The sequence below is a fragment of the Silurus meridionalis genome, chromosome 29 (genome assembly GCF_014805685.1).
Source record: "Silurus meridionalis isolate SWU-2019-XX chromosome 29, ASM1480568v1, whole genome shotgun sequence".
NCBI classification, from domain to species: domain Eukaryota; kingdom Metazoa; phylum Chordata; class Actinopteri; order Siluriformes; family Siluridae; genus Silurus; species Silurus meridionalis.
Window position 1 is genome coordinate 931,572 of NC_060912.1, and position 26,595 is coordinate 958,166.

At 38.8% G+C, this 26,595-nt stretch overlaps 2 protein-coding genes and 1 long non-coding RNA gene across 3 annotated transcripts; 1 reads left to right on the top strand and 2 right to left on the bottom strand.

The window, feature by feature from the left end:
* Positions 1 to 5,260: 5,260 nt before the first annotated feature.
* Positions 5,261 to 13,977, bottom strand: lin28ab (lin-28 homolog Ab). Its single transcript, XM_046844256.1, has 4 exons — positions 13,719 to 13,977; positions 12,824 to 13,005; positions 7,553 to 7,731; positions 5,261 to 5,657 (listed from the first exon to the last, which is right to left on the bottom strand). The coding sequence occupies exons 1-4, from the start codon at positions 13,726 to 13,728 to the stop codon at positions 5,486 to 5,488; spliced, it is 543 nt and encodes a 180-aa protein (XP_046700212.1). The 5' UTR covers positions 13,729 to 13,977; the 3' UTR covers positions 5,261 to 5,485.
* Positions 13,978 to 20,739: 6,762 nt separating this feature from the next.
* On the top strand, positions 20,740 to 26,277 carry maneal (mannosidase endo-alpha like). The gene is made up of 4 exons (XM_046843598.1): positions 20,740 to 21,938; positions 22,432 to 22,541; positions 24,359 to 24,435; positions 24,936 to 26,277. Exons 1-4 carry the CDS (start codon positions 21,455 to 21,457, stop codon positions 25,570 to 25,572), a joined length of 1,308 nt encoding a protein of 435 aa, XP_046699554.1. The 5' UTR covers positions 20,740 to 21,454; the 3' UTR covers positions 25,573 to 26,277.
* Positions 24,081 to 25,144, bottom strand: LOC124381752. Its single transcript, XR_006924920.1, has 2 exons — positions 25,018 to 25,144; positions 24,081 to 24,669 (listed from the first exon to the last, which is right to left on the bottom strand). It is a non-coding gene; the product is annotated as an uncharacterized LOC124381752 (long non-coding RNA).
* Positions 26,278 to 26,595: the final 318 nt, after the last annotated feature.

Consider the following 26,595-nt stretch of genomic DNA (forward strand, 5'->3'; position numbering starts at 1 on the left):
CAGTGTGCTGTGTGTTAAGGGGCGATATTCTGATGGAGGAACCTATAAGCTGCGACTGGAGCTTTTCAATGTTCCAAAACATCACCTCCTCCAACCATCATCTTCTTGTCTTTGAAAGCTTTATGTTTGTGAATGTCTGTGAACATGCAGCTGATGCGCCTCGTCAAGAAGATCCAATTTGGAAAAACACAAAATCACCAATCCATTTATCCTGTTGTTCTGTTTAATGAGCGATCGTCAGAAAAGACATACTTTCAATGTGTTTCAATGAATAAATAAATCAATAAAATAAAAGCGAATTAAAAATAACACTTAATAAAAAAAAATGTGGTGAAAAGGGGAATATTGGTATATAATGAACTCCAACTCCAGAAGTGCAGACAGTATGAGCATGAGCATGTGAAATTCATTGTCTAAAAAGGGACATTTTTTTCCATATAAAAGAAAAACAAAAGCACTTGTGTAATATTTAAAGATATTTATTCACTAGAAAGCATTTAGTGAATAGTCACATTGAAACATTCTCGGTCACAACATTCTTTGCATGCTTCATCACAACGTGTTAAAGTAGAAGATCAAGCTGAACCCGTGTACTCGGGCGATCGTCAGAGACGGGGCTCCGTAACCAACCCGCTAGCTTGCCACAACATGGCTACATTCTTTGGTCATTTGAATATAAAATGTTTTCATCGAAACACTGAATGTAATGCACAGGAATGATGCCAATAGAAAACATACACAACATCACGACAAAATCAACAAAATGTCAGACTGAAGACATTAAACGGCTTGAAAAAGTACCCGTCGTGCAGCGTCGTTTCTACAGACGCCGATCGTTCGGACCTTCTCAAACCCCCCGTGATTCGTGTAGGAATGACGTCGGCCTCTAACGTCTGCGACGTCTCGTCTCCTGAGATAATGATAAGACTAACAGCATTTCATCTTCAGTTCTAAAGACACTAAAATCTCGCAAATGAACGTGCATTCCTGGATTTTCCTATTACACCTGAAATCATTTTAGCACTAAAAACAAAACACACGCACACACACACACATACACACACACACACCTTTCACATTACACTTTAAATTGGACACTGGACCGAAAAAAAGCAGTCTCAGTCCAGGTCCACTTCCTTTTTAACATCCTGAGGTAGACTTGTATAGATTCTGAACAAGGTAGAATGCCTTGTTTTGTTTCTTCTTTAAATAAAGAAGGAAGGATGAAAGAACTCAACCCACCCCAATAAAAAGAAATAAAAGAAATGTAAGACAGCGATCTGGAATATTTCTCAAACTGAGCAGCTGTTACTACATGGCACTATTCTACTGTAACATCAACTACCATGCAAATAGAGAAGATAAAACAATTATATTATTATGTAGGAAGAATATACAAGAACAATCTTCAAGCCTGGGGCAGGACTCAGCTCTCAAGCATTTCACAAACTGATTGATTTGGCAAAGTGTCAGATTATGGATAGATCAATCTGAAGTACACTATATGAACAAAAGTATTGGGACACCTGACTTTTCCAAGGTCTTCTCACCTTCTCACCTACATCAGAACCTGACTTTACTACCTGGCTGAATGAATTTCTACACAATCTAGTGGAACATCTACTCAGAAGAGTGGAGGATATTAGAAGAGCAAATGGAGACTAGATGTGGAATTAAATGTTTAAAAAGCGACAGGATTTTATCATCAGGTGTTCACAAACCTTTGGTCATACAGTGTATGTAAACTAGAAAAATAAATTGTAAATGTCTTAAAATTTGAGAGGAAAAAAAAGAAATGATCGTATCGACTTCCCAAATTACGGAAATCCTAAGACGCCATGCATTAGAACATTTTTTAACATTCTCGTTTTCTTCTGATCATCACTTCATTTTCTCGCGATTTCAACATAACGAACGCCACTGTTTCCTCGTGATCATTTTCTCTGTGAATCCGGCATAAGAGCATGTTCTAGAGGAAGCATCATGGATAATAACCATGACCAAGTCGTGATCAAGACGAGAAGACGAGAAGGAAACAAAATGATAAGGCGTGTCCTCTTTTAGAAATTCCGTGTTAAGTTATTGCGAAATGTAAACATTGTTTGTTTTTATTATTGTTTTCATACAAATCAAAAACTCTTACTAAAAAAGACACGAACAAACCCCTGCTAGAATCCTGCAAACGATCATTGTAAAAAACCCAATCACTCGTAAATGGACTTCGAGCTTCATCCTGAACGAGTAGATCGAAAAATATCAGCAGAATTCGAATACAGGGAGTGCAGAATTATTAGGCAAATGAGTATTTTGACCACATCATCCTCGTTATGCATGTTGTCTTACTCCAAGCTGTATAGGCTGGAAAGCTACTACCAATTAAGCATATTAGGTGATGTGCATCTCTGTAATGAGAAGGGTGTGGTCTAATGACATCAACACCCTATATCAGGTGTGCATAATTATTAGGCAACTTCCTTTCCTTTGGCAAAATGGGTCAAAAGAAGGACTTGACAGGCTCAGAAAAGCCAAAAATAGTGAGATATATTGCAGAGGGATGCAGCAGTCTTAAAATAGCCAAGCTTCTGAAGCGTGATCATCGAACAATCAAGCGTTTCATTCAAAATAGTCAACAGGGTCGCAAGAAGCGTGTGGAAAAACCAAGGCGCAAAATAACTGCCCGTGAACTGAGAAAAGTCAAGCGTGCAGCTGCCAAGATGCCACTTGCCACCAGTTTGGCCATATTTCAGAGCTGCAACATCACTGAGTGCCCAAAAGCACAAGGTGTGCAATACTCAGAGACATGGCCAAGGTAAGAAAGGCAGAAAGTCGACCACCACTGAACAAGACACACAAGCTGAAACGTCAAGACTGGGCCAAGAAATATCTCAAGACTGATTTTTCTAAGGTTTTATGGACTGATGAAATGAGAGTGAGTCTTGATGGGCCAGATGGATGGGCCCGTGGCTGGATTGGTAAAGGGCAGAGAGCTCCAGTCCGACTCAGGCGCCAGCAAGGTGGAGGTGGAGTACTGGTTTGGGCTGGTATCATCAAAGATGAGCTTGTGGGGCCTTTTCGGGTTGAGGATGGAGTCAAGCTGAACTCCCAGTCCTACTGCCAGTTTCTGGAAGACACCTTCTTCAAGCAGTGGTACAGGAAGAAGTCTGCATCCTTCAAGAAAACATGATTTTCATGCAGGACAATGCTCCATCACACACGTCCAAGTACTCACAGCGTGGCTGGCAAGAAAGGGTATAAAAGAAGAAAATCTAATGATATGGCCTCCTTGTTCACCTGATCTGAACCCCATTGAGAACCTGTGGTCCATCATCAAATGTGCGATTTACAAGGAGGGAAAACAGTACACCTCTCTGAACAGTGTCTGGGAGGTTGTGGTTGCTGCTGCACGCAATGTTGATGGTGAACAGATCAAAACACTGACAGAATCCATGGATGGCAGGCTTTTGAGTGTCCTTGCAAAGAAAGGTGGCTATATTGGTCACTGATTTGTTTTTGTTTGGTTTTGAATGTCAGAAATGTATATTTGTGAATGTTGAGATGTTATATTGGTTTCACTGGTAAAAATAAATAATTGAAATGGGTATGAATTTGTTTTTGTTGTTGCCTAATAATTATGCACAGTAATAGTCACCTGCACACACAGATATCCCCTAAAATAGCTAAAACTAAAACTACTTCCAAAAATATTCAGCTTTGATATTAATGAGTTTTTTGTGTTCATTGAGAACATGGTTGTTGTTCAAATTAAATCCTCAAATAAAATTAATCCTCAAAAATACAACTTGCCTAATAATTCTGCACTCCCTGTATATTTAAAAGAAAAAAACCCAACATAATGAAATATCTTTAAAAGAAAAATCTCTCCTCCTGTAAAACGACTGATTTGTACTACAACGTCATGACATTCATTAGAGCTGTTAGAAAAGTCAAAACCTGAGATATATTGCAGAGGGATGCAGCAGTCTTAAAATAGCCAAGCTTCTGAAGCGTGATCATCGAACAATCAAGCGTTTCATTCAAAATAGTCAACAGGGTCGCAAGAAGCGTGTGGAAAACCAAGGCGCAAAATAACTGCCCGTGAACTGAGAAAAGTCAAGCGTGCAGCTGCCAAGATGCCACTTGCCACCAGTTTGGCCATATTTCAGAGCTGCAACATCACTGAGTGCCCAAAAGCACAAGGTGTGCAATACTCAGAGACATGGCCAAGGTAAGAAAGGCAGAAAGTCGACCACCACTGAACAAGACACACAAGCTGAAACGTCAAGACTGGGCCAAGAAATATCTCAAGACTGATTTTTCTAAGGTTTTATGGACTGATGAAATGAGAGTGAGTCTTGATGGGCCAGATGGATGGGCCCGTGGCTGGATTGGTAAAGGGCAGAGAGCTCCAGTCCGACTCAGGCGCCAGCAAGGTGGAGGTGGAGTACTGGTTTGGGCTGGTATCATCAAAGATGAGCTTGTGGGGCCTTTTCGGGTTGAGGATGGAGTCAAGCTGAACTCCCAGTCCTACTGCCAGTTTCTGGAAGACACCTTCTTCAAGCAGTGGTACAGGAAGAAGTCTGCATCCTTCAAGAAAACATGATTTTCATGCAGGACAATGCTCCATCACACACGTCCAAGTACTCACAGCGTGGCTGGCAAGAAAGGGTATAAAAGAAGAAAATCTAATGATATGGCCTCCTTGTTCACCTGATCTGAACCCCATTGAGAACCTGTGGTCCATCATCAAATGTGCGATTTACAAGGAGGGAAAACAGTACACCTCTCTGAACAGTGTCTGGGAGGCTGTGGTTGCTGCTGCACGCAATGTTGATGGTGAACAGATCAAAACACTGACAGAATCCATGGATGGCAGGCTTTTGAGTGTCCTTGCAAAGAAAGGTGGCTATATTGGTCACTGATTTGTTTTTGTTTGGTTTTGAATGTCAGAAATGTATATTTGTGAATGTTGAGATGTTATATTGGTTTCACTGGTAAAAATAAATAATTGAAATGGGTATGAATTTGTTTTTGTTGTTGCCTAATAATTATGCACAGTAATAGTCACCTGCACACACAGATATCCCCTAAAATAGCTAAAACTAAAACTACTTCCAAAAATATTCAGCTTTGATATTAATGAGTTTTTTGTGTTCATTGAGAACATGGTTGTTGTTCAAATTAAATCCTCAAATAAAATTAATCCTCAAAAATACAACTTGCCTAATAATTCTGCACTCCCTGTATATTTAAAAGAAAAAAACCCAACATAATGAAATATCTTTAAAAGAAAAATCTCTCCCTCCTGTAAAACGACTGATTTGTACTACAACGTCATGACATTCATTAGAGCTGTTAGAAAAGTCAAAACCTGAGATATTTTTTCCGAGAGCAGCATGATCGGTGCTTGTGTAATCCCTGACTGTGATCCTGTATCGCTCCGTATCCTGCGTTCAGTCGGAGGGTTCGGGCGCTGAGGCTGTGTGGCTCAGGATTTCTTCTTCTCCTCCTCCTGAGATCCTGGTGTCGCCTGCTGCTGTGCTTTGATTGGACAGTTAGCTACCATGTGAGACATGCTTTGGCAAAAGTGGCACTTCTTGGGTTGAGGAGGAAGCTGGCATTCTTTGGCATGATGGTCCGGGCCGCCGCAGTTATAACACCTAGATAGACAGGGAGATGAATTTACATCAGCACTGAATTATTGCTAACTTTCTGTATATTTTTAGTTCATTAAATTTATCAGTACTTTACTTAAGTATCAGTGAAATAGATTAGTACATTACCTACATAGTACATTTTATATTTTGACCTTCAAAGACCAAAAACATTTTTAACTGCACCAGATGCTCAACCAATCTGTTTTATTTATTTATTACATTTATTACACATTGTTCTGCATACTGTACATATTGTACATAGTGTACATACACTATATGTGTACACAGTCCCCACTGGCTCACTCATTAGGAATAAAAATTATACAAGAACACATACATACTTTTATAATCACTTTATCTTTATAAAGCTGCTTCAAGACAACGGCCAGTGTTTAAAAGCGCAATACAAATAAAAATGAATTGAACTGAATTAAAAGAGCTTTTTCACAGCAATCATTTTGACCTGTAATCTCAGGTCAAATACAGATGTTAGCAACCACATTAATCCTGAATATACATTTCCTGTATTTTCTGGTTGCACTCGACAAAAGAGACGGGGAAATAATTATGTATTGTGATTATACCATTCCATAAACAGAAACATTTACTCGATCCTTGGTTTTCACTAGATTTTTAACTCTATAATTCTACTTGTTATTCAGGAAAAATTATTTGAACCTGCAGGTGGTGGACCTGATTAACAAAATCTATTAATTCTTTTAATATTTTTTAACTGTTTCTTTGTGTTTGTATGTTTGGTTGGTTAGTTGTTGTTTTTTACCACTAGATGGCAGTGCAGTTAAACCATTCGAGATGAATGTAAATAAAAGAAATCCCATTTTCAGGGACGAATTTTGGTATCAATCAGATACCAAAAGAAAAAATAGCAATACTACAAATAGTATACAATCCTAAATAGTTTTTAAAAACTCTCTAAAAAAACCATCTTCCAATAAATAATCCAAATTATTAGACGTATTGAAACACCTTAAGTATAATGCAAATAGACTAAAAATGGAGGAAAATAAGAAAAGACTGATAAAACACACAGGTTTTAATAGTCGGCTGTACTGTTCAACATAAACAGAGTCTCATCCCATTCAGGTCTGTTTACACACACGAGCTATGAAACGGTGTGTTCTACGTTTCTTTGATCACATCAATATTATCACCTGTAATGGACTGGCAACTTGTTTACTTTGCCTGTGATCCTTTGTTTCTGTGTTTCCAGCTCCCAACCCCCTGCACATTTCCACTCCTCCTCCCCCCCACACACACACACACACACACACACACACACACACACACACACACACACACACACACACAATCTATTGACTGGCTTGAGCATGGGCAAAGGAGCTAGACCTAAAAGAGGAAAATGGGCAATTCTTGGGCTCTTTGTTTTTATACAGCAGTGTGGCCTTTCACCTCTGACCCCTGTTTTCTGCCACCCACCCCCTTCCCCTTTGCTTGTTCACATCGCAGCCCGCTGTAACCGTGGCAACGGCCACCTATGACCTTCCTAAGGCATCTACATCTGTTATTAATTAAATAGACAGGATTTGGTACTCGATCCTCACGACCCAGAATCGCGACGACGCTCTCGACCACATCCAGCAGGAGAACGTTCACTTTCTCTCAGCTCATCTCAGGAAGCATTTGTGATGTCTGAAATGGTATGAACGGCGATTGCTCCACACGGTTAACTCCTAAACCCTGAGATGTTCAACAACCTATTGATCCAGGTCAGTTATAATTATGGTGGGTAGAAGGAGGAGAGAGATCCACTATATTTAAAAAGCACCTGAGATTCGTAAGCCGTGCATTGCTCATCTACTTTATCTTATCTCATCTTATCTTGGCTTTCTGTAAACGATGACATCACGAGTACTCACCGATCCCCTTTAGATCTCCGTTTCTGGGCACCCTTAGGTCTCTTCTCACTGCCTGCACACGGCGCCCCTCCAGGACCCGTTACCCGCAGAGACTCCAGGCCTTTCGATGACTTCTTAAAGCTGAACTCGACCGGCTCTCCCTCTTTCAGACTGCGGAAACCGTCCATGTAAAGCTTGCTCTGTTAGAAATCATATGAAACCATATGTTATAATTTATAATAACACTACATTTATTTACTATATTTTTTCTCGTTTATTTGGACGTCCCAGTGGTTTCGAGTGGAAAAAACATTTCATTCTAATCATGGATATATATATGTGGACACCTGAGCATAAGATTATGTGCTTTTTCCAACATCTCACATTTAGTCCCCATTTACACTTATAATAACCTCCACTCTTCTACGAAGATGTTCCACTAGATTTCAGATTGTGCTTGTGGAGATTTGTGGAGATTCATTCAGCCAGGAAGTAAAACCAGGAAGTGATGTAGGTGAGAAAGTGAGGAAGCCTGGAGTGTAGTCAGCGTTTACATTCATCCCAAAGGTGTTAAATAGAATTTATAGCTATATAGAAGGAGATGTTCCACTCAGGCTCGTACAAAGCATATCTTCATGGAGCATAAGCATTATGTAACAGTTTGAGGAAGAACCACATACGGCTGTGTAATAAAGTTCAGAAATGAAGATATTACACTTATTTGCTGTGACCTGGATTTGGGATTTTCATCTTGTTTAATCAATAAAACACATGTAATGAATTTAATAGAATGTCCTAATTAAAGGTTATAAATCTCTAACGTTTGATTTTGATGCTCACCAAGAAACAAAACGTTTCAGATTCACTCAAAACCTTGCTTAAAATTTGCAATGCTTTTTTAAGTTCTGGTATATTTCTGCAGAAAAAGCAGCTGCAATATTTGAGATAAAAACCCAGAGTAATCTGAATTTATTATTAATAAAAGAATAGAAACTGTATTTTAATCATAAAACCCAAGGTTGCCAGATTATATTTTGTTCCACAAGATTTGGATCGTTTTAAAACAAGGTTGTGGTGGAAAAAACAAGTCCATTGGTGGCGTTTTTATTTTAGAAATAAGCCATAGACTCGCGAAGGCAGTATTTTTTTGTCAAATAAAGAAATGTGGGGGCATCAAATAGACTAAATAAAATTAAGTAATGATATACAGTCTTTGGGGAGGGACGTGTGATATAAATGATGTGATTAGTTATTATATTATTCTTATTAAAAACAACATATTTTCGACATTAATAGTGTGACATTCTTACATTTAATATATTTATTATTATTATATTATTAATATATTTTTTTGCTCAGCAACCCTGAAACCAGTGCCAGTGACTGTTGGTACAGAACTAATAATAGTTTCATTTGGTTGCGTTCCATACCAAGGTAGAACATGCAACAATGTCTGTTTTAATTCCTATTTCTGTACGGATACTATAGAATATTAGCAAGAACGTCTCCGGAAACTACCCACCCTGGTTCTAAATCTATTAAGAGATCTTTCATGCTGGACTGAAGATGAAAATGAGAACCAGTGTAACAGAGTGAGACAATGCCAAATGGTGATCTGGTTGAGTCTCACGCTGGCCATCACTGGCAGGAGATTGAGTGTTGGAAGAGAAGAAGAGGGGGAAGTGTGCATTCCTGGAATGGTTTCTCTACAGGCAAAAGGATAACGAGAAAATAGAAGGGTCTACCTTGGAAATCCAAGACCTTTGAGACAATTTGACCTAAATGGCAACCCTTTGGTCCAACGCTCTAGTAAATCAGTGATCATTTTACACCTATATAACCCACAAGTTTGTTTTTTAACTGATAAATGGTGCATGAAGAGTTAAGATCATTGACTGTGGTCTTGAACTGTTGCTATTCCAATTCCAGTGTATCAATCATGAACGTTGGCATGGTATGGTGGTCTCCAGTGGAAGTGGAAAAGCCTGTGGAGGGCCATTTTACGGCCACGGCATGTCATCGGGCTTAACCCGGACACCTCTCTCGTGAGGAGGGGGTCCCTGTGTGAACCCAGGGCTCTTTTGAAGTGAAGGCAGTGGGAAAGGAATTCAATCCTGATTGCTTGACAAGCTTTGCATTCCTCATTCCCAACCCCCCAACAAGGCTTCCTGGAACTACCCCTTCATCCTCTGACCTCTTCCACTAGTCCCACCTTCCTCCTCCTCTTACTCTTTAAGACTTTTTATGAATGAGTTCAGCTAACAAGACCACTCCATTTCCCTCCATCTACGCCCTCCCTCTCCGGGCCATACGTCTCCTTCTTTCTTTTTCACCCTCCCAGACTATAGTATCTGCTTTGTTGGTTGAACTCGCTCGCCGTCCGTTTCCTTGCATCGCCACTCCGTTCCTATTTTCACCGAGAGCATACACAAACACTCTCTTCATTCATTTATTCATTCATTCGCTGCTCGGTAACATATCACAGCCAGCAGGATTTCCTCTCTGCGTGTCTGACAATGCCAGCCATTGTCTTTTAAGAACAAGCCGATTCCCATGCGGAGACCCTACACAGAGCATGATCAATAACCCTCCTGGAAGCTTTGTGTGAAGAAGACCTGCTTCTATAACTACTTTTTTTTTAAATGTCCTTCTTTTCTATAGGAAACCAGGCCAAACGACTCCAAACCCAAACTCATTTATGGCTGGCTCAAAGTCAAAGACAATAAATTCCAGAGTCATCAATTGCAACAGCCAACGGGTCTAAAGCACTCAAGCACTCAATGCAATTTACACTGAACGAAAACAAAGAGCCGGTGGACATCCAGCACACGCTCCCACACACAAGCAATCAACAGGGACGTTTACAATGAGGTCTGCTCTCTTTCATATGTAGTATACGGCTATGCGACGTTCTGAAAGAGACACAGCACCTCAGGAAGAATGGCAAAGAATGTGTGCATATGGAAAAAATTATAAACATCAAATTACTTCAAGAATTATAAGGATTCGGAGATTCACTTATCATCACTAAACCACAAGATGAAAATAAGTAAAGCACCATTCATTCTTTCCTTAAAAAAGTTAAAATATATGATCCAATTTCTAACTGGATTATTTTATTGCCTAATTATTTTCTTTAGGTTTAAAAAAAAAAATGCTCACAAATCCTTTTGGCATTCGAAAAAAATATCTATAGTACAGTTATACGTAATAAGATTTGAGGTTCTGGAAATGTAGAACAGACTGGATTTATGATATTTGTGCTCAAGAAAGAGCGTTCATTAAACCGGGCTAATATCTAATCAGTCTGTTTGTTTACCCAAGACATCTTTACTCAGCGTGGGGAGGATTTTACCTGATGAGGTTACAGAGCCAGTCGTCTGTAAAATGACCTAATCTCAGGGTAATTTTACACTGACCAGGAGTAGCAGTAAAGCCATCAGAGCCCTACGCCATACACACACACGCCTTTATTGTGTCATACGGATTGTGCTATTGTCTTCCATCTTGTTTATTTGCACTGTAACCTTTTCTCATTTGAACTACATGTTATCTGGACATGATCCTGTACCTGCAATCTTCTCACTTTCCGATAAAATATTGCATCAAGGCCTTGGAGAATGCTTTTTATTGTGTCGTATACCTCTATACGATTAGACAATAACAATGACAATAAAACTCTGCTCTACTCACATTTTTTACAGGATTTGCTACTGTATACCGACTTCTAATGAATTTATATGGAATATTTGGATTTCACATGGCATGTCTCGATTCAATGAAAAGCATTAGTAGGAATACGTTTTGAATGCAGATGCATCTTGCTTTTCTCCAATAAACGCATCAATTCCTATCTTAATATGTGATAAAAAAAGAAAAGAAATGGACGGAAAATCAAAGTTGGGTTAATTTTAGTGACATTAAAGCCTTCGTTTCAGTTCTATAAATGCGGAAATGAACGCACGCATCAGCTATGAATACACACTCCTGCTAATGCCTGTGATGCCTTTGTTAGCAACAGCTTTATATATTTATAGTCAAGGATGCTCGTCAGTCTAGCAGACAGGATTGAACATGACTATGCACGTGCACGTTTTCAGACTCGTCTAAAATGGAAAGAGTGCACGATTTATTCAGGGGTCCGTCCCTGCTTTTATTTCCAAATGGGAGCGATCGATTAAACAATATATTTCTTTGTGTACAGGTTGGGGATTGTTTAGATGCCACGTTCCAAGATTAAAAGGACGCATCATTAGCATATTATTTTTATTTGTAGCCTCGTTACAATGAAAAGAGAAGTCTGCAGGAACTAAGTGCTGGGAATCCACTGTTAAGTGTTAAGTGCTATTAAATGCACAGGTTAATTCTAAAATTAAAATCCTGATTTTTAGCTCGAATAAAGCTCCAGCGATGAGCAGCTTATGCACCTAAATGGCACTTTGGATTCAGTTCCTGTGCACAATACATCATCTAAAAATCGACACACGCATTGAGGTCTGTTTTAAATTCCTTTTATAAGTTGTCAAATCATCCTTTCCATCAAGTTAAAGAAAATCCCCTGGTCTACATCAAAATGAGAAAATTTATATATGAAAATATGCCTGCAATGAAAAAGTGCTCTGATTTCTCTAAAATGCACCATGCACAGGGTGTGATCTGAAGCTAGGATCTATTTCTAATAGCAGGATTTAGGAAATCATTTCTGCACCAAATCATATGAGGATCATACTGATGATCGAATACAAGGAGACACAGAAGATCAGCTCATTTTGGTGTGTGTATATACAGTCTTCTGATGATCCGAATATCTCTATCAGGTTCAGGAGTAATTCACTTTGTTTGGAGCTTGTGTGACATGACTACAGGAAATGTAAGTTCCAGAAAAGAGTATTGACTGTAACAGTAATGCACAAAAATACAAATCCACACATCAGTATAAAGATGGAGAGATAGGCCATGCATGCATCCAAACAAAGCATTTATCTCCCCTGTGCACCATCAGCTGTGAATGTTACTCTAATGCTCTTCATATTAATGTGCAAGAGATGTTCCTTCCAGAGAGATTTTATATGAATGAGAATGTCCATGTATGAATCTCAGACGCCAATCAGATGAAAACATGCATTAGGTGATCCAGTAAACAATCTAATCTAATTGATCACATCGGTGATCAGTTTTAATTGCGTTTAAATCAAAGCCTAAAGTTTGCACGAGGTGCTGCACAGAAAGGCATGGAGAAGACTCGTGAAGTCAGGAGCACGCGCGCGACACCTGCGAGCACTGCGTCCTCACCTGATGGACGAAGACGTCGACCGGGGGCTCGAGGGGAGTTCCGTCTCTGCTCGTCATGGAGAGGAAGCCGAAGCCCATGCGCACGTTGAACCACTTGCACACGCCGCTGCCGCTGAACGACTCCGAGGCCGAGACTGAGTTCGGGTTCTGCGTCTCTTCGTCTTCGGTCTTCGCGCAGGACCCTTTTATTGGGGAATAGAAGAAGAAAAAGAAGATGAAGAAGAAGAAGAAAAGGAGCACATGAGGACCTGTATGAAAAGGCGGAACGGGAGAAATCCCGTCGTGTGATTTGTGAAGCAGAAATCGAACGTGGATAAGATTTTGTATTACTATTATTATGTTTGCTGTGCGCCTACTACTAGATTAATAAACATTAGATAGATAGATAGATAGATAGATAGATAGATAGATAGATAGATAGATAGATAGATAGATAGATAGATTGATTAATTTCTCCTTTTATTCTTAAATCAGCCAACCCATTGAAAAAAGCTCACCTCTATTATAATCACCAAAAAACGACCCAATTTCTCCCATAATAATCCAAATTCCGCTTCGAATGCAATCCCAAATTCACACCTTGTGAAATTTATATTACTGATTTTCCCTCGTTGGTCCTCAGGGGCCACTTTTTAAACATGGCGACCCCGGGATATTTTCCCCTCGAATTTGTCACGCGCACCCAAAAAAGTTTGTAGAAAACCAACCAAGTCTTGGGGTGAAAGTTAAGGTGGGGGGTGGTGGTGGTGGGGTGGCAAGAGTGGGGGTCCTTAAATGTGAAAGACAATGAAATATAAAGCCAGCCCACCTCCAACAGAGAGAGCGAGAGAGAGGTGTGAAGGCCCTTGTGCAGAACGGAACCAACAATAACAGCATCATCAGAACACCACAATACCTTCAGCCATGGTTTAGGAGCTCTCCAGGGTGCCTTCTGGTTTTTCCTCTTCTTTAGCAATAAAACAATTAATAAAACAACCCTTTAATAATCCTTTTTGGCTTATGCAGCGTAGATACGTCTCTCGGTTCAACACTCCTGCCCCATGCCCTAACCCTGAGCATCTCAGGAACAACCCCCAAGCCTTCGGTCAAGTCCACGTGATGCTCAATTGCTGATAAATTGCGCATTCCGAGGTTATGGGTGCGATAGGTTCCATATTCACCCCCTGACCAATCAGAGAGAGAGTAGACCTGTACCTAGCAGGTCCTTGGGGATATTTCTCTCCCCCACCACACACACACACACACACACACACACACACACACACACACACACACACACACACACACACCGCCCCCTTCTGGGACAACCTTAAACCATTCTCAACCCCCCACAGTGTGTCTTAAACCCAATGTATTAAGACATATGCACAAATCTGAATGTGTATAATATAATATTATATATGAGAATGCAGATATGATGGAGTAGTACTTGTATTTTCACCTGTTCTTATTAATTCATTCATTAATAACCTTTATGGTTATTTATTTAAAGAATCCCCTGAAAACATGATACATTTATGAAATGCTCAAGATTTGATCAATCAATTAACTTTCAAAATCTCCAAATTGTTCAGCAGCACACTTACTAATAATTAATTTTCTCCAACTAAAATTTAAAAAAGCCATGACTGATCATTTAGGATATATTTTCATTGCTGATCAGGTCTGTGTATCATTCATCAACACATGCTGTTGAATCAATAAAATAATTATTTATTTGTAGTATATACATGTGCATCAATCGCTGAAATTACAGGAACAATTTTTTTTATTATAAAAAATCTTCAAGATAAATTCTTCAATATATTGTTATACAATCAGAGTAAATTTTTCATTCTTGGGTATAATTTTTTACAACAAATCAGAGCATTTTAAAACTCTTTAATTGTGTACAATGATACAGTGCAGTGTAATAAAGAAATCATCTGAGCGTATTGGACAATCTGCTGTAGCTCCTTTGGAGTCACTGACTTTCACACTTCCTTCTGTTTCACAGCAAAACTGAGCCTTCAGTGTATTTTTTAACATCCCCAGAATGTTTTTAGAGACAAAAATTGTTAGCTGGGATCCACTACTTCTACTTCCACTGTTACCATTATTATTCCTATCACTTTTACTACTACTATTACCAATAATACCATCACTACTACCACCATCACCACCAAAGCCAAAAAAAGAAAATCTAAACCCCAATCCTGAACCATCCTCAATATCAATCTTTTGTTCAGGTCATAATTCAATATCACCCAGAAGATAACATGAGTCACGGAATATGATGAGCATCTTACCTTCACTACGCTACATGTCCCAGTTCCAGGCTGTCAGTAATCCAGATGGTCAGGATGAAAGTCTGAGCCTACCAATGACTTTCAGCTGCATTTTATACCAGAGTGTGAAGAAACGAACACGCCTAAGTCATAGGACGTGTAGCTGCTGTCGCTCTCACATTCGGTCTGCTTTATCCAGCTCGCAAGACGAGCAACGCTCTACAGCGTAATGAATCATTTATTCCCACTTCCCAGTCGTTATTAATCATCGTCCCAAAACTCTGTGCTTCAAAAGGATTCAGGTTACAGAGTCTTTCATTCGAGTATCTGTTGAAGTGGAGAAATTCAAACTCGTGTTCTGTGTGCTATTACTCATAAACAAACCCCTTTCTAATTAAAAAGGGGGGGGGTGTAGGAGACAGTAGGACAATTGGACTGACTCATGTGTCACAGATACGGTCATTTACCGGAAAGCACGAGTCAGTATTATCCGAGTCAGATGAGGGGAACAATGAGCTGATGAAAGGATAATGTTTCGGAAATATTTTAGTTTTGTCTTCAGAATTTAGTGAAATTCTTTCTTTGCATATCCCAGAGATGTTTGGAAGCTGGAGTCAGAGCTTAGGGTCAGACATGATACCGCACCACTGGAGCACAAAGGGTAAAGGGCCTTGCTCAAGGGCCCAATAGCGGCAGCATGGCAATACCGGGGCTTGAACCCCGACCTTCTGATCAGCAACCCAAAGCCTTAACCACTTGAAAGTGTAGTCAAATATCCTACAGATGCTACTTTACCTGTGACGTGTAGTTAAGAGTACCTGGTGAAGTATCAGTATTCTATGGTTTATGGAGTTTTATATAAAAATGCTTCATTTATATTTTGTGCATTTTTGGAATTTCAATAATTGTGAGTTTAGACACAGAATCCTGTTTATTCCCTGAAATATCTGGAACCCGGAGTCCTTCTAGTCTTCTTTTTTTTTTTCGTTTAAACCTCTGTTCTTTGACTGTAAACTAAATATAAAGACACCAGAATCTTCAAAACACTGGCGGTTATTTAATCTTAAATGCTTTTCAATGAAACCCAGTTAGAAGTGATAAACACACTTTAATTTTACTCATAGACATAAATGTCCATGTTGTGCGATTTTTGTCCAGATTCTTATTAAGAATCAGAATGAGCTTTATTGTTAGTATGTTTTCACCTACAAGGAGTTTGTTTTGGTGACAGAAGCTTCCACATTTTCGTTTGTATAAAAGATTAATAAAATAAAATAAAGTTAAAAAATTACTGGTATTGTGCAAAATAAACAAACAAACAAATAAATAACAAGAATTATTGCACAGAAAAATACAAAAATAATAAATAAAATGTGGTATTACCCTTTTTTTAATGTACAACAGGGAGAGCATTTAAATGTTCATGAGGTAGACTGAGAGATCACGAAATGTTCAGATATACAACATGAATCTGACACACGATAGCATGATAGTAATATTTGAGTGAAATAATAACTGGCTGAGTCGGACTACAAGCTCCATAGGTAGCTATAAATAAATAATTAATGTCAGCTGAATTGTAATTGTATTGTCTTGTTCACTTGTTAATAACATACTACAAGCATATTAAACTTCATTATTATCTGTTGTATTGGCAGCATAGTATCGTGTAAACATAAGCGATATATATATATAAATATAAAGTGTTCACTAATGGAAACTTGACTTCATAACAATTATAGTCCTAAGCCATTATAGCCATTAGACTTATTATAGCTAATATAATTCAAATCCAAATCAATCTTCTTGAGTGGAACCATTCACAGTGATCTCATGTACCTTCAGGTTGGAGTCATCCTCAACAATGGTGAATGGTTTCCAATTGATAAGAACAGGGTATCAGGATGAATTATTTACATGCCGCTTATCCAGAGCACTTGTCTTATTTATACAACTGAGCAGTTAAGGGCCTTTCTCAAGGGCCCAGCAGACGCAGATTAATTAAACTCACAACCTTCTGAACAGAAGCCCAACATCTTAACGACTAAACTACCACCTCAGGCAGGTCAGAAGAACAAAAGGGGACAGGATCAGTTGTATCTCAGGAGCATGTGTAGTTTAACAGAGAGAAAGAGAGGTCATGCTTATTGTTAAATAATGGTAAAGAACTGTACAGTGTGAACAGAAATTAAGAAGGAGCTTAAGCAAGAATAACTATGACATCATAAATAGAAGATCTACAAAAATCACTATGAATGAATGAATTCTTTTAGTAATTTCTATTTCATTTCTATATTTCATGCAGTGATTACCCCAGGCAGCTGGTTGCATTTGGTAGGCCTCATTTAAATGAGTCAATTGTAGAATCACTATGGAGATCTCCATGGAGACGAATTGCTCTAACCCCCAACCAAGAAGGAGGTCTTGATGTGACCTGAGTAACTCAGAGGTGCCTAAGAACAATGATCTGGCACGTGGAGGAGAGTACACACACATACCCAAACACACACACACACACACACACACACACACACACACACACACACACACACACACACAAAACACGGCTTTACTCATGAAGACCAAATGTCAAAATTGTCAGACATTTATAGAATTTATAACCTACTGTACATGCATATATATATATATATATATATATATATATATATATATATATATATATATATACACACACACACACACACACACACACACACACACACACACACACACAGTATATATGTTTCATGTCTGTGTGTAAAGAACAGTGACAACAGGCTGAACATCAGGTAAGTATCCCAAACGGAAATACTGTCAGTTCAGCGCTCTACCAAAGTCCCCATGGGACCAGTCAATAATCAATAATTTAAATGCTGGTGTGAAACACTCAAGCACAGTCATAATCTAACTTTAGTTTCCTGTTCATCAGGGCTCACACTTTTCTCCTGAACACAACAATAATGATAACAAATATCCATCGAACGTCATGCCATATCTAAAACATGATATCAAAAATTTTATAGAAATACTTTCACATTTCAGAGAGAATTCAATCTCATTATTTATTTAGTTTCTCTTTCATACCAGACAATTCATCCTCGACAAATCCTTTGTATGTAATTCCCACATGGCCAATAAATCGGAACCTATAATTGTTCCATAATGTAAAAAGGGGAGGAGCAAAGCTCATACACACGTTCAGCACCTTGGAGAGCTCTGTCACTTCAGCATCACCTGAACGTTTCCTTTTGAACAGAATTGGAGATATTTTCTGCATATGGTAGTGTCTAAGCTGACCATTTCCAAGAAGAGAAACTACAAGAACATGTCAATAATTAAAGGTACAAGTCTCAAGGTACAATGAGTCATGATTCTTCTCTGTTCTGGCACCAAGGTGGTGGAATGAACTTTCCACTTACCTCATCTGACTGACACTTTTATCCCGAGTGAAACAGGACACAACAGAGCATTCACGGATTGAGAGCTTTGCTCAAGTGATGGCTGAATTTTTGACTTTCTATCTGTCTTTACAGAGTGTCTCCAAACGGGAAAACATAGCTCTTTACCAAGATGTTAATTAATGTAGTATAAATACTTTTTTTTGTGTTTTCTTTTAATGCTATACTCATCCAACATACAGGACTTTAGCTCAATGCTGGCCTGGTGATCTAAGTGTAGTTTCTTTTTGATCCCAAGAAACTACAATGCACATTTGTAAGTCTCTATAAGGACATTTGATTTTGACATTCTGAAAAAGAATACATTTTCAGAGCCTGTGAAAAGTTTGAAAATGCAACAAGCTCAAAAGAAGGGCAAAAACACACGACAATTGAACTTTGAATGACCGGATAAAAGTTCTGTGGAGTTCAAATGTGACATTTTTGTCTCTAACAGAAGAACTTGTGTTGTTTTGGAGCAGGGATGTTTAGAGACTTGTTCTTCAACACCATGCAATTCTGTCTGTACTACGAGATATTTCTACTGTTGTGTTTAAAGCTTAGGAAAACAGCTATTTAAAAATTAATTCTCTGCATTAGGACGTCATTTAATATTATAATAAAGTGCAAATTTTTAATGATTTCCTTATGTTATTTAAACACAGATCAGTACATCATCTTAACACTCAACAATGATAATTTGATTATTGTATACATTTTTATCATCGGGTTTTTTTGTCACTTTTATAGAAAAAGCAGGAAATCAGAAGTAAAGTTTGCGACAAATTGAACAAATCAAACAAATATTTTTCTATTATCTAATATCTCTTATATTTGATATGTATATAGCACTTTTAACAGTGAACTTTCTCACAAAAAAGCTTCACAATATTAAATAGAATAATGAACGAGCCAGTGGCGACTGTGGCAAATAAAAAACTCCCTGAGACTTAATGAGGAAGAAACCTTGAGAGGAACCAGACTCATCCTCATCACCAGATACTTATTCATTATAGTATCATTATTGTTAAGGTGTTCACTGATGGAGGCTCGAAACCTGTTCAAGGCTAATCTAGAAGACAGGACCACTGCCTTCTTGAACATTACTGCCTCCTGGTGGTCACTAGGAACATTTCCGCTTATTCATAATATTTATATGTTTTTTTTTTACTTTTTACATCTAAAATGGTTTTTTATTGCACTGATTCTAAGTGTGAAATTCATTCTATTTGTCAATCACTATTTTCTCTTAGACCACACCTATTTCCTCTGGCTATTTATATTTTAATGCATACTGATTTTATCCAATATTCAGAACTGGATTTGAATCATAGACCCCCCTGAGATCTCATGAAACCTGACATTAGTGCATTTATAATAATTTTATATAATTTAATATATATACATATACACATCCTCCAGGACCAGGGAAACTAGATCAATAAAGATAAGGTGGTCCACGTGTGCACACGTGTAGGTTGGAACTGATGTTTTTTGTAAACAAATAAATACAAAATCTGCAGTTTAAAGAAATGAAAATTAAGTAAAATTAAAATTTGGTAAAAAAAAAAAAAAAAAGAAAGAAAGAAAATGGTGCTAAAGGTTATACGGTTTGTCATGTTCCCCTATTGTCATGGGAAGCTGAGTGGAGAGCATGTTTGCCTCACACCTGCAGATTTCCTCCATATGCCATTGCTTTGTGTTGCTCCAGGTTGCTTATGTTCTCCAAGTGTTTCGAGAATTTCTTCAGGGTTCTCTGGTTTCATCCTTCGTCCAAAAACACTCGTTGTAGATTAGTTAGCATTCAAAAAATATCCTTGGTGTATAAATTGTTGGCTCCCGAAAATAGCATAGTATAGAAAAGATGTAGATGTTCAGTGTCAAGGTGAAGATGTCTTAATTTTTTAAAAGAACTGGAACAATGTATTTCATTTATATATATTCTTATTTAATGTATGAATATATATATATATATATATATATATATATATATATATATATATATATATATATATATATAAATATTAAATTTATAATATTTTATATTTCATTAAATTATTGAATAAATAAATAAATAAATCTGAAGATCAAGAATGATTTCTAAATTATGGTGATGATGATGATGATGATTCACAAGCCCCGCCCCTTTAAGAAACGATTCAGCCAATGAGGAAGCAGTGACGCAGCTACTCTTTTCAACGACAAGAAAATGGTGGGATCCCAAATGACCTTCTATTGGACACAAAGTGCACAACATGGAGAACTACATCTCCTTCTATAGAGGAATCTCATGAAAGTGCACCTAGCTAGGGGAAAATAGAGGCATTTGCGATTCAGCTTTGAAATATAGACGAGAAAGAAAAAGAAAAAAAAAACAACCTCCTGAAAAAATCTTCCATCCTCTTCTTCTTTGAGGACCGGAAGTCCTTATGAAGCTGATCCATTGCATACATTTGGCATAAACACAAAGGCCAGGACTCTGGAAGGAGGAGAGACAAGAAAAAGATTTGTAGCAGCTTTTAATCGGATGAGGAGGAGGAGGAAAAAAAGGTGATGGAGCGTCAGAGGAATGATCAGTGGATGGATGAAAATGAAGAAGAGTCCGCGGGGAGTGAGGGAAATCCTGCTTTTATTCTTTTGGAGGTGGAAAAGTGTGATGGATTTAACTGAAATTAGCTAAAGATCTGTAGCTCCTTTTCCCCTTTAGATTGCATGAAGCATCCCTGAAGATCCAGACGCCTCATAATCATACTGCATAGAGCACGAAATAACTCGTACCCTGTGTTTGCTTGTTGTTGTTTTTTCAGTAATGCATGTACAGTAATACAAGCTAAACAAAATCAATCAAACTTGAACTTATAATAATAATAATAATTATTATTATTATTATTCAAAGTCTGCGCCTTTCAGCACCATAGACAGCAGCAATGTCTCGTCTGCGCAGGAAGTTCTGCGTGGCTTTCTTCCTTTTTGCTCTTTTCATCTTCGGCACCATGATGGGTTTAAGGACCCTTAAGCCCACGGACGGATTCTCAGATTTAGCCCCAGGGATGGAGCTCGCACCCTTCGCGGGTGGGAAACCCGACCGGCGAGCTGCACCTAACCACATGGATGTAAGTGATACCAAGGTCGTGTTGTCCAAAGCTGGCCACGAGCACAGCATCTTCTACGACGTTCACATCTTCTATTATTTGTGGTACGGTGCACCTCCTGTGGACCATGGCTACATTCATTGGGACCATGTCCTCGTTCCACACTGGGATCCCAAAATAGCTGCCAGTCACCCCAAAGGAAGGCACAATCCTCCAGAGGACATTGCGTCAAGTTTCTATCCTGAGCTCGGACCCTACAGCTCGAGGGAGCCCAACGTCCTGGAGTCACATATGGCACAAATCGAAGCGGCAGCTGCAGGTAAACAGGTTTCAAAGGAGGTTATTTGGTCAGCTATTGAGGAGAGTCATGGTGGTGCCAGTTCACAGCTCCAGGGTTCCTGGCACGATCCGGTTTACTGTCTGCATTTAAGTTCTCTGCATGGTCTCCCTATTTTTCAATAGGTTTCTTTTAAATTCTCCAGTTTCCCCCCCAAAAAATTTGTCACCTTGCTCTCAGTGTTCTTGACCTAGACTCCAGAACCACCAGTGAAGTATCTTACAAAAACTTAACACTGTATATCATTTTTTAATGGTTGTGATTAATTTGGCTTGAGTTCTGAAAGTTCATCTGCAAACTTAATTTTTTTTAACCAAAATTTTTAAATAAATATTTTATTTAAATATTTTTACTTTATTATTTACTGTTTCCAAAGATAAAATTCAAAATGTTATTCAAAAATGATTCGATAATGCAGAAATGTAAATAAGCAGAACATACACAAATACAGAGCGATTCATCTGCATTTTGCCAGGAGTAGTCGTCCTCTCTTGGTATCCACCCAGTGTGGCAGATGAACACGGAGAACCCACCGAGGATCTGGTGCCTTCCGTGATGGACGCTGCCCATAGGCACAGTCTCAAGGTAACTGGTGAGCGACACGTCTTCACTTCTACTTTATTATTTTTTTACTTTTTTAAAAGGTCATAAAAAAATATTAGTGCATGTTCATATATTGTATACTGTATATCATCTCCATCTGATCATTTTATATTCATGAAAACATTTTTGTAGTATTTATGATGACCACATGATTGCGTATTTCTGCACACAGGCTGGTTCTGTGTTTGGGATTTGAGAACTAAAAAATAATTAGGCTTATAAAAGGAAAAAAAACTGTGCAGAATTCGGAACAAATCAAATCACAATTGAAAAAAGGAAATGTTTTGCAAATGAACCTCCAGTAAACCTCCAGACCAATAGATTCAGGATGCATAGTGATTTAAACTGTGAATAGGCAGAAACACTGATATGAAAGTGATGAAAAAGAGTCCTGAGCCTGAAGATGATTTGACAGATATACAGGAGAACAACCTTTCATTTGGTAAATGCTCTAGAAGAGCGTGGCCGTCTGTCGTGTTCCATCAAATGAGCTTTCTTCCTTCATACCCAAAGGAAGTGAGACAGTTCATGAGAGAGAAAGACAGGAAAAGTCTTGAACGTTAGACAGAAAGAGAGATGATTCTGATTCGGTCTAATCGATTAGACTACAGATGGTTTTGACATTTTTTTTATTTCTTCGTGGCTTTAATGGACCTGAAGGGAATCCAGATTAAACTGTATTTCATCATTTACAACTAAAAGCAACTTCAAGGACGTGAAGAAAAAAAAAAGCATTGCCATGGAAACAGTTTGCAAGGACATTTCAGCAGTGACACATTGGAAAATCAGTAGGTGTCCCCCACTTCACTATATTTATAGGGATCCCTTGGTTTCATTTTCCTGTCTCTGTTATCCCTCCCTTTACACAATATGAGCGTTCTTGCAGATTGGTGCTGCTCAGATGAGTGTATCAGTGACTTCGTGGTGGTTTTGATGATCTTAAAAAATCTCCAAGTGTTTAAAAAAACACTAGCAAATTTATAACAATATATCAAAACTAAAGAAACACATATAAACACATACATGTGAAATAAATGGGATTTAAAGTGTTATGTGTTTTATATGTATTTATCCCAGGGTCAGTGTGAATAGTGGATTGTGATTGGCTGGAAGGAGTTCAGGTGTGAGTTCAGTGTTGAACATACAGGTAGTTGTCAGTTCCAGTTTCATACAAAGTGAGACAGCCATTGTACACATTTCCCAATGAGCGAAATAAGCCACATGGAGGATTTACGCATGTGGTGTAACTTTCACTCTTTCGACTCTAAAGACCAATCACTGATCCCCATTCACTCTAACGACCGATTACTGATCACTGGGCCCAATTGACTCTAAAAACAAATCACTGATCCCCATAGTTTTTTTAAAGATCAGTCACTGATCCCCATTGGCTCTAAAGACCAATCTCTGGTTCCCATTTGTTTTAAAGACCAATCACTGATCCCCATTGACGCTATAGACCAATCACTGATCCTGTGATCTCTGAAGACCAATCTAACAAAATAAACAGATTCGGTCACATAAATTATTAAGATTTTATTCCAAAATATTAAAAATAAAAGATTTATATTAAACGAAATCCACGCTTGTTTCTCCGTTGTTCTTCTTTCACGCAGCACTTTTTGTGTTCACCTTCAGCCATGCTGTTGTGCGATTGTACAGTTGCCTTGACCTACTATAGCTAGCAGTGTCTAGCACTCATGTGTCCAGCTACAGAAACCCAATCTGCTTGGAGACATTTTTTGTTGCATGATGTTTACCAATTCAAAGTTTCTCCTCAACCTGTGTTGTGTCTCTAGGTGGCGTTCCACATCCAGCCTTACCGAGAGCGGACAGACCTCAGCGTGCATGACAACATCAAATACATCGTCGACAAGTAGGTCACATCCGAGCCACAGCTAATGAGCTTTCGAAGGTCAGAAGGTCAGCTGAGGAACAGTTCTTTAAAATAAGAGGAAGTGGACGTGTATCTTAAATTAATAGATAAATAATTCATGTCAGGGAAAGATTCTTTTGGAGTTGCTTTCATCTGATACACACCAGACACTACTGCCACCCTCTGGGCCCCTGCTGTTCATGCCATCTGCCAGAAAACCAATCCAAGACCAGGCTGAGGGTAACAATTATCAGCTATTAGTTTACAGGGAGGAAATGTTCACCTCGAAACATGTTTCAAAGCTTTTTCTAGAAATTTTCTAGATGTTTTTGAGTGATCTTCATGCTGAACCTATGAGAAGTTAGCAGGGAAAACTGCTAGTACAGGTACAGTGACGTTCATCCAGACAGAAAAAGCTTTTAAAGGTCACTATTTCCAGGTTTCACTGGACTACACGAATGTTTGAGCTACAATACAGTTGAATTTTTTTCTTCATGCAGGTATGGAAATCATCACGCTTTCTACAGATTCAAGTCCAGCACAGGGCGAATCCTCCCATTGTTTTATGTCTATGACTCGTACCTGATCCCACCCGAATCCTGGGCTGAGTTGCTGACCACCAGAGGCTCCCACAGCCTTCGAGGAACGCCTTACGACGGGATCTTCATCGGCCTCGTCGTCGAAGAACGTCACAAGCAGGACATCCTGGCAGGCGGCTTCGACGGCATGTACACCTACTTTGCGTCTAATGGCTTCTCTTACGGCTCCTCTCATCAGAACTGGAAGACCATCAAAGAGTTCTGCGACGGAAACAACCTGTTGTTCATGCCCAGCGCCGGGCCCGGTTACGTGGACACGGCTGTTCGTCCGTGGAACAACCACAACACGCGCAACCGAGTCAACGGACGCTATTACGAGACCTCGTTGCAGGCGGCGTTGTCGGTGAGACCGGATATCATCACCATCACGTCGTTTAACGAGTGGCACGAAGGGACGCAGATCGAAAGAGCCGTTCCTAAGAAGACCGCCACGCGTCTGTATTTGGACTACAAGCCCTACGAGCCAGATCTTTACCTGGAGCTCACCAAGAAGTGGGCTGAACAGTTCAGTAAGGAGAAAGAGCAATGGCTGCTGTGATTGGACCAAACCAGGATTCCATGTCATGTTTATCGCAACTCATATAAACCCAACATTTTCTATTCAGCATGGTTTAATGGTTTGAGCAAGCTTCATTATTGTTCCTCTGACCTCTGTCTGAATATTTATGAGAATTTTAGGGGCTAATGTCAGTCGACCGTATTATTTTATAGGCTCTCTGTCTTTTATTAGGAACTCTGGGAGCTCATAATTCCTTGTAACCTGGATGTTCTCATCGTGACTCGACTGTTTTATAAATAAAATAAGTACAACCAAAAAAAAAGGTAGCATCATTGTCCTGATCTAATCATAGCCTGATGTGTTTATGTTTAGAGATGAAGACACGGCGTACTGCGCTGAATATGACTGAATTGATCAGTAACGTTGAAGTCATTCGTCTCCTCGAGTTGCAGTATTTTCTGGAGCTGTGTGAAAGATTGCGGCTGCTGTCAGCAGTTTCGGTGCAGCACCCCGGTGCACAAAGAGGCGCTGAAAACTCATCCACTTTATTGCATAACCAAGACGCAGTGCTATAAATCAAACTGTCTTCTGCAGTCGAGAAGTTGGCAGATTGATTCAGAAACTGAACACAATGAAATAAATCATTAAACACTTAATGCATTTGGTGTTTCAGGTCAATCCTGACCTCGTCTTACTTCCTGTCTGGAGTTTTCATGACGTAAACGCAATTTATTAAACCATTAATATATCAGTAACTCCTCGATGCACTTATACAAAGCCGGCGCCGGAACATAACTAACGAGAAACAGGTTTATTTTCATAAAAAATATAAATATCTGTAGTTTGTCATTTTTATTACATTATAAATGATTAAATGTTTTGTGTTTTTTATTTTAAATGATTCTTGATGTATATTAAATGAATTAAAGACTGTGTAGGGGCACAACAACCTCCCCCGTGCCCCCTCACCTTCACGCCGGCTCTAAGCACATTATAAAGATGCAATTTGTTGTTCAAAAAAATGCCTCCAAATATTTTATTTCACTGAATGTTTCACTGGTG